The sequence below is a fragment of the Neovison vison genome, chromosome 4 (genome assembly GCF_020171115.1).
Source record: "Neovison vison isolate M4711 chromosome 4, ASM_NN_V1, whole genome shotgun sequence".
In the NCBI taxonomy this organism is placed as follows: Eukaryota; Metazoa; Chordata; class Mammalia; order Carnivora; family Mustelidae; genus Neogale; species Neogale vison.
Window position 1 is genome coordinate 195,230,443 of NC_058094.1, and position 9,577 is coordinate 195,240,019.

The following is a 9,577-nucleotide window of genomic DNA, read 5'->3' on the forward strand; positions in this document are numbered from 1 at the left end:
GCAGTTGGCATTTGGCTCATCCAGTCTTTATTTGGTGAAGGGTAATAGTTGTTAAAAATAGAAATAAAACAAAGCAAAATAAATGAATCAGCAGCAACATGAAACACATATCAAACCATCTGAAATACATCAAAATTATTGGCCCTATATTTACAAGTCTAGGGTGTTTTGGGCTTCACAGTTGCCTCGATGCATGCTCTTTTCATTCTCCTTTCTTCACTCCTCTTTCCTCTATGTTCATGGAATGTTCTCAGGCTTTAAGCAATATGAAGACCACAGTTCCTGGCTTTATAATCACCCAGAGAAACCCAGGGAAGAATAAATGCTTGTATACCATGGTCATCTGATAGTCTGAATTAATAATAGAGCCTAGGAAAATGGAATGTTCTCTTTGGTTTAAGCTATGTAAGTCACATCAGGACTGATTTTTATGTGCTGCTTGTGGAAGGGCTACCTGAAAGAAAGAAGGGAGGAGTGAATGGATGTTGGGTACAGTCAGGCAACAGCAGTCTCCACAACATCTATTTGTGTGATGGACACAGCCTTTGTTACTTTCTCTGCTTATGCTAAGTTTTGTTGTAGCCCATTTAAGTGTTATTCTAGCAGCTGAGTTCAGCTAAAGAGTCAAGGCAGTGATTTGATTGGGAACTCTTTGAGAGACTAATTTATATAAATATACTTAATTTTATTGCTAAGGAACACATTTCTCAGTCCTTCCCTCTCTTCTAAGGAAGGTTGCAAAGTGCTCAAAGTTATTTGCTGCAAAGGGAACTTTCATAAGTAGTTAATGAAGTTTCAGTGCCTGAACTGCAGGGTATTTGATTATTGGGAAATCTTGACATTAATCTAAAACTCTTTCTCAGCTCTCTGACTCTATCATTAAAGGCATATCCTCATTGGTCAATTCATCTCCACTGATATTGATCTAAGTCTATGTATTTTTGGACCAACCAGGTCCTCATTGTGGAAAGGAGAAGCAGTACAACCCTTTCCACTCCTCTTTATTTCCCTTACATATACAAGGTTTTTCCACATGGGGCTCATTGATTTTTAAAGCACCACAAGACCAAGTGGAATATATTTTATTTGAGATATGATCATGTTTTCTTATCATTTATCCATTTTTTTTCACTAAGGTTACCTTTTTCTTTTAAAAAATTTTTATTTAGGGGCACCTGGGTGGCTCAGTGGGTTGGGCCTCTGCCTTTGGCTCAGGTCATGATCCCAGGGTACTGGGATCTAGCCCCGCATTGGGCTCTCTACTCAGTGGGGAGCCTGCTTCCTTCTCTCTCTCTGCCAGCCTCTCTGCCTACTTGTGATCTCTCTGTCCAATAAATAAAAAAAATAAAAAAATTTATTTAAATTCAATGAGCCAACATATAGTGCATCATTATTTTCAGATGTAGTATTCAGTAATTCATCAGTTGTGTATAACACCCAGTGGTCATCACATCACGTGCCCTTCTTAATGCCCATCACCCAATTATCCCATCCCCCCGCCCACCTCCCCTCCAGCAACCCTCAGTTTGTTTCCTATAGTTAAGAGTCTTTCATGGATTTTCTCCCTCTCTGATGACTTCCTGTTCAGTTTTCCCTGCCTTCCCCTAGGTTACCCTTTTTATAGGCAACAGGATTTGACACCTTTGCTTCACCTATAGTATCACGTCCTTGGCATGTGTGGGAAGTCTGTGTGGATCAGACATAGCTTGATTGTTGTTTCACATTTTTCTCAGCTTTACCTGTGATTCCAACTGGAGAACAGTTGCTAGCAGACTCCCATCTCTGTTATGTTGTCTGTGCCTCATCTCAAAGATGAGCTGTCTGTCTCTTGATTTCTGCCTTGGGGCTTTTTCAGGTCCACTTGGCACACATGTAGATGTGGGGAAATTAATACCCCATCAGGGAAATAATCAATAGGCACTGGGATATGATAGCTAAATGTTTCTCCCTCTCATTCCTTAGGTAAGCACTTGTAAACTTCATTCTAAATAACACCGTGAAGGTCCCTGCAGAATTGAACAGCTGTTGGCAACAGTGTTGGTCAACTCAATAAAGCATTCTTTCAAAAAAGACAAAAAATTGAGGCATAACTCACGTATAACTTCATAATCTTACACATATAGCTTTATGAGTATGTGTGCATATATACATATCCATGGAACCATCACCAAGTTTAAGATATAGAATATTTTGAGCACCCCAGAAGGTTAGCTTATGCACCCTCTGTTTCTGAATTTAAAATATATTCATACTGTATATCTTGACCTCGGTCTGACTTCTCACATGCAATAGTATGCCAGTGAGGTTCACCTATATTGTAGGTTAGTGGCTTGTTCTTTTCACTGTTGTGTAGTGTTCCACATCAAACCATTCTCTAAGGATTGTTATATTGGCATTCTTTTCTTTCCTGTTTTACTCTCCCTGGTTCTTCACTCCTATTAATTGGAATCACATCCAAAATAAACTACCATCACCCACTTTCCCTCTTTGCACACCTCTTTTACAGGCTCCCAGGGCTTCTGGGTTATTAATTTGCTAGGAGACAGGTATTCTCATTTAGCTCTGTTCTTTACTTGATATTTGGTACTGGGGTTCAAGTTTCCTCATCTATAAAATATGAGGCTCTCTGGAATATGTTCTGGTCTCAAATTTTGGCAATTCAGATCTGTAGTTTAAGAGAGGTCCTCTTAAACTACCTGTGATTCCAACTGGAAAACAGTTGGAATCCCTTCCCCCTATTAGGGAAGTTGATGCTCAACTAATGGAAACAGATGGTAGAATTTCATGCACAAGAGATCATGGGGTGAGAGACAGTATTCTTATACAGAGATCTTCCTGGTACCCTGAAGTCTCATCACCTGAAGTTGTCTACTTTGTGGATTCTCCTGAGCTAAGTCAGACTCATCTGCAAACAAATCACCAGATGGAGAAATCAGCAATTCAGTGTAAGGCACAGTTAGAAGGAGGCAAAGATCCTGGAATGGACGATCAGTGCAGAGTCTGTGGATTGCTTAATTTTATTTTCCCTTTTTTTCTGAGGTTAATTAAAACTGTGAACCATTTCTGAGATGATTTATGTGGCAAAATGTATCTAAAATAAGCTCATATATTATAAGGGTATGATGACTGAACTTACCTGAGATTTTAGGAGAAAAAAGCTCTGATGGGTGGCCACACGTCTCCCCACATTCTGTATTTCACATTAGATCAGGTAACTCATTCTAACTATTATAAATTACACAGCCATTTTATTAATTGACTTTATATTTCATTTGTGGATGTCACCAAGGTTTGCTCTTACTTGATGACATTGTTTCCATGGTAACTAATACATTTTAAATTATGAAAAATGTAAAAATTAGAAAAGGTCAATTAGACATACATAACTTCAATTAATATATAAATGTTTGAAGCTATAGATGTAAAATATAATTTTTCAAAAGTGAACAAAATGTTCCAACAATTGTGATTGAACCGATGGATGGTGCATATACTGGTGATAAATCTGTGCTGTGTTACACAAATTATTTGACCATGCTACACTTTAAGCTTTTATATAAATGATAAAAGAGATAATCTTACAATCAGCCATCAATTAATTATGTATTATCTAAATGTTTCCTGCCCCTCTTCTCTTATTTTTCTGCCACTTCATTCTTTTTTGGCATTCTATTATTTAAAAAAAGGAGAAAAAAAAGAAAAAAAAGGAACAGAAAATAAAATTAAATGGTGTTCATTTTTCTTTTCAATAGCTCTGTCTATGAGGATACGTTAATTAATTTGTTTATGTAATATTTATTTCTTGAGTACAAGTCAAGAACTAGTGCATGTTTAGATACCATAGATACAAAGATGTATAGTTTTTGACCATCTATTGGAAATATAGAAAATTAATAGATAATTGCAATTGGGTAAAAAAAGCCATTCAAAGTTGTTCCTTTCTGCATTTTTGCTTTTGTTGCTATAATCGAATGACCAAGGAAGTGATAGAGCCTCCAGAATATTTAGAGAAATACTTATAGTTACTAATTAAGTATAAAATGCAAAACTTACTGAATTAAAGAGCTGTTTAAGATACTGCAATTCAAAAAAGGAAGAAAGCTGAATTTGATTATGGGGTTTCATTTAATTCTCTTCATGTGATGGTTCCTCCAGTATTACTAAATATAGGACTATTTACCTAAAAGTTGCCAGAATAGGCTTCCAATATAAAAAACACTGTTTTCTTAAGTGGGATTGTTAGAGAAGGTCATGCTTTTTGCCAGGGTCGTCTCTGCTGCCAAGGCTAAACCTAAAGTAGCTGATATCTGTGGTGGTCTGCTCCCCATACTTCCTTTTCTGGGAAACAAGTCCTTTCTGGAAGTGGAATTTGGGTAGTGCATCTCCATGGTACTGCACTTACTATCACTGTCTCAGTTTCATCTGATGGTTTTTCCTTATTTCCTAGACATCTAAACCTTTGCAAGTTCTTAGTCTTTGGACCTCTTCTACAATAATGCCCCTGGCAATTCGATCCTATCTTATGTTTTTGAATACCACCTATACTCTGACCAATCTTAAATTTATGTCTCCAATTCAGACCTCTTCCCTGAAGTTCAGGATCATTAATATTGAGTTGCCTCTAGACATCCCCACTTGGGTACTTAATAGGCATCTGAACTTTGTATAGTATTAAACTTTTTTTTTTTTTTGAACCATATTTTAATTTATTGGCATTGTCAATCTAGAACAAGACAAGGATTTTTTTTTTTTCCATGCAGGGAGATCGTTTTCAGTCTGTCGTAACATGGACCCACGCATCTTCACCCTGGAAAATGTAGCATTTCAAGCTTTACCCAGGGTAGATTACTCTTTTTTCAGTTTCACAATTTTTACGGTGCTGCCAGAAGTCTTCTCAGCATTTGCTTTGAACTCGGCCTTCAGTGCGTCTCTCACTGCTTTTGCACAGATCTGGGAGTACCGGATGTAGCTGAGTCCAGCCTGTCGCCAGTAGGCCACCATGATGTTGCGAGGGTGGGCGCGTGGGGTCGAATCACGAGGACGCCTCAATGTCGGCTCGGCGCACAGCCCAGCGGCAGGAAGGTCCAGTATTAAACTTTTGATACTTCTTTTCCTCCCACCCCAAGCCTATTCCATAGTCTTCTCCGTCTCAGTAAATTAACAGTTTCCTTCTTTCAGTTTCTCAGGTCAAAAATCTTGATTCCTCTCTATTTTTCATACCCCATATCCAATCCCCAATCCATCAGCAAATCAATTGGTTCTACCTTTAAAATATATCCAGAATTTCATAGCTTTTTGCTATCTTGTCTGCTACCACCTTGGGCCATTTTATCATATTTTTTTTTTTTTGCATTTCGTTATGATAATGCCCTCCTAACTAGTTGATTTCCCTTTGTGTGCCTTTAACTTCCTTCTCAGCATAGTAGCCAGAGTGATATTATTAAACATATTATCACATATATTAACATATTACTAAACATATTATAACATATATAAACACATTATAACATATATTAAAACATAAGCCAGATCATGTACCTCTTCCAATGGCTTCCCATTCAGAGAAGAAACCAGCTACCATACTACCAGGCCCTATAGGAATGGCACCCCTTCCTCTTACCTTTCTGATGTAGTCCCACTCTTTCCCTTGCTTCCTCTACGGCAGCCAGCCTGGCCTCTTTGTTGTTTTTCAATTAGGCAAAGCACTTTCCTGCTTAAGGACATACATGCTCATTGTTCCTTTTGTCTAGAAAGCTCTTCTCTGGATTTATGTATGTATACTCATCATTTCTTTTATGCCTTTAATCAAATGTCACCTTCTTAGAGAGATCTTTTCTGTTATTTATAAAATATCAACCCTCACTCCCCCCACACAGTCCTCTGCCCATCTACTTTATATTCCATATTTATTATCAGGATTGAATATAGTCTAATTTTACTTATTTATTTATTTATTTATTTATTTATTCTCTGTCTCCCCAATAAAATAAGATCAGTAGGACATGAGTGCAGAAAATATGGCTGCTTTGTTCATTGCTAGTTCCCAGGCTTCTAGAACAGTAGTATTTAGTAAGAGCTCAAAAACCGTTTTTTGAATGACTGAATGAATATAGGGTGAAAAAGACAGACTGTGTCCCTACCTTCAGGAAACTTATACTTGGGAAACTGATAGCTAATAAGCAAATGATTGTAATGAAAAAAAAATACATTATTTCAGATGTATTGGCAAGATTGTGTAGGTCAAGAGGCACATTGCTATTCTAGTCCATTTAGAGCAGAATGTAATCTCAGGTCATATTTTATGTAACTGACACAATATTTTTAAAGATTGACTTTGAGTGTTCTGAGATGGGGGGGCCCTCTCCAGTTGATCTCCCACTCCTCATTATATTATACTTCAGAGAATTTTAAACTTACCTGCTTGGAGCCTATTGGTATGTAAGTCAGCAAACATTGATTTAGAATTTTCCAAAGATATGGAGATTCCCTAAAATGTGGAGAAGTATGTATGCTGAACCTGAGGTCTTATAAGTGTTAGTGTGAATCACAATACTTAATCTTAAATATTAATACTATTTTTATGGTTTCAAAATATACTGGATAAAGTGTCATATCCTAGACTTTTATAAAAGTCAGAGTAATTTTAAATGAATGCATGTCTGACTGCTGTATTTTTAGGAGGTAGATATGTGAATCAAAATGGCAAAACCATATACTATTCCAAAAATGTTAGAGTTTTTAAATAGACATATTTGAAATGGTCTTTTTTTTTTTTTCTTCTCTTCTCATTTTTGGGAGTGAGTTGTGTGGAAGTGGAGGTTAGCATAGTTTGTGATATAACAAACACCAACACTGTAGTGCTCATCTTCATCAGGCCCTGGCCTTCTTACACATGCAACTAGCTTTGTGGATAGCAAGGCGGCATGACCTAGAATTTAGGAGTGTAGATTCTGGAGTCAGGCTTCTGGACTTTGAATTCAGGCTTCCCCAGTTACCAGCTGGTTAACTGTGAGAAGTTACTCAATCTCTGTGTCTTAATTCCCTTCTTTGTAAAATGGGAATGATAATAGTACCCACTTGGTAAGGTTGTTATGAAAATCAAATAAACTAATTTATATGAAGCACTTATAATAGTGTTTGACATTCAGTAATTTCAAAATAAATGTTACCACTGTTACCATTCTTATAATAATTATAGAATAGCCAAGAAAATCCTGGAAGTTGTTAAACTTTTCTAAACACAAGATATACTGATCACTCATGTTGCTTTTAGGAAGAAGGTAGAATATAGAACAATAATCTTATTGTTGACAAAAACATTATTAAGGCTGATGGTATTTAACTTAACAATGTGGGTGTGAATTTATGGAAGTTGAAAAAAGAAACGTGACTTTTTTAAGATGCCAAAAGAAGTTTTATAAATTTGCCTATTTTTAAGATCTTACAATTGGCTGCTTTTAGACAAAAGTATCTAGCAGCCTAAATAAAATACTTCTAAAAGCAATTTTATTATAATTTTAAAAGGAGGATTCCATAAATCAGTAATACTTTTGTGTAAAATTCCTCAAGTTGCTGGGGTTTTTTGTGTCCCACTTATTGAGTCTTTGGTAATATCAAGTTGGGTGATGAGGGGTGCCTGGGTGGCTCAGTCATCCAACATCTGCCTTCGGCTTGGTTCATGATCCCAGGGTTCTGGGATCCAGACCTGTGTCAGGCTCCCTGCTCAGCGGGGAGCCTGCTTCTCCCTCTCCCACTCTGCCTGCTTGTGTTCCTTCTCTCGCTATGTCTCTGTCAAGTAAATAAAATCTTAAAAAACAACAACAAAAAAATTGGGTGATTAAGCTTTTGGCAATGGCTCCTTTCGTAGGGTACAACATTTTACTCCATACCTCAAGAACAGTGGAACAGCAAAATCTTGGAGGAGTACAGTGGAGCTAACTGCTAGAGGGAAACTCCAATTTCTCTCCTGCTCTTGAGGACATAGCTGCCTGTGGAGAATGTGAAGTTAGCTGACTATTTCCAGGCTTGGGAAATGGAAATTAACCCTGTCATCTAATTTTGTTCACATTTGCCTGTCTTCTTTCTTTCTAGTCTAGATCCACTGAGAACAGATTTGGGGGCCTGCTGGGGAGGAGTGGCTGTCTCACAAGCCTGGATCATAGTAAATCACTCAGAATGAAAGAGGAGGTATATTACTGCCTCTTCAGAGAGAAGAATTTGTCTATGTATCTCTTGACAACATTTAAACTTTTAGAATCAAGTATTTCCAGGCGTGTGTGTGTGTGTGTGTGTGCGCGTGTGTGTATACATATATATATATATATTTGTATTTTAACCCACTGAGACACCCAGGTGTCCCTATATATTTGCATTTTAAAACATTCAAACAATTAGCTAAAGTTTTTTTCTCTATTTTTCTTAAACAGTTCTTATTTAGTGTGATGTTTTTCATTTTTTATTTAAGATGAAGACTAACCAATATAATATACCCATGTTAGCTAATGAACAATTAATTACATCATGTAGTTGAGGGGAGTAGTTATACTAACACCTTAGTAAACATTTACAGTTTACAAGGCTCTTTTCTCAGGGAATCTACACAGCAACTAGTTAAAGTAGGCACTACTATTAACTACGTAATAATCAAGGAAACTGAGGCTTCAATGCACTCATTGTTTTAAATACACAGCTAGAGGATACTCTGTGAAGATTTGAACTCCAATATTTTTGATTTCTAGAGTTTTCTCATGTAATCACTTGTTTGTCAGTAAAAATGACAAGATAGATGTAGGTCAAGAAATGAACACCATACCACAAACTGGTTAGGACTGAAAAAAGATACCTACAATGTAAGAAAGAAAAGGAATTCTTATTAGGGTTAAAGTAAAAGTTAAGGTTCAAAGGGTAGTTGTGTTTCCTGAATATTTCTATACAATAGAGATTTGTCTATGTGGAAGTGTATAGCTTAATTCTGTAGGAAAGCTTAAGATAAGGAAGGAAGGAAAAATAATGGGGATTTAAAGATAATTCTATTATTATTTGTGCATTTGTTCCTATATGGAAATGTATTCTACTCACATAATTTTTAATCCATGGGTTGTTCATTTCTTAATTTTCATGGTTAAATACAGCCTAACATTTGCAAATAAATTAATGCTTTACTTATACAGGATACCACTATTTCAGAATGTTTTTGAATGTTCTTTTCTCTCCATTTTCCTACCTGCTTGTCTGCCATGTTGTAGCCCTATCCCTCCTCCCTCTAAGGAGTTTTGTGACAGTGTTATTAGTCAACTTGTATTGATCAGGTTGAGAAAGGCCATACAATGTCCCCAAAGTGCAAAAGCAACAACAGCAAACCATTCACAGGTAAAATCTCTCTCTACTTTGATTCTCAAAGCCTAGCATTTTAGGCCGAGACTTTACATGTATGTATTAGCATAGAGAAATAGAATCTGAGGATTGTGGCTAGTACATTTTAGTGTGTGGTTTCAGCTTCTAATCAACTTAAAAGTTTTTTTTTGCTCCTCTGCTAGTAGAGGAGAAGAAAAGAATGGTTAGAGCATTTAGAAAAATT

The 9,577-nt window shown here is 36.6% G+C and overlaps 1 protein-coding gene across 1 annotated transcript; it reads right to left on the reverse strand.

The window, feature by feature from the left end:
• Positions 1–4,724: 4,724 nt before the first annotated feature.
• On the reverse strand, positions 4,725–5,073 carry LOC122904096 (ATP synthase subunit epsilon, mitochondrial). The gene has a single exon (XM_044244581.1). The coding sequence runs from the start codon at positions 4,999–5,001 to the stop codon at positions 4,846–4,848; it is 156 nt and encodes a 51-aa protein (XP_044100516.1). The 5' UTR covers positions 5,002–5,073; the 3' UTR covers positions 4,725–4,845.
• Positions 5,074–9,577: the final 4,504 nt, after the last annotated feature.

What these genes read in the sequence shown, in the direction of transcription:
- LOC122904096 (XM_044244581.1), bottom strand. Translation starts at nt 5,001, where the DNA reads ATGGTGGCCTACTGGCGACAGGCTGGACTCAGCTACATCCGGTACTCC.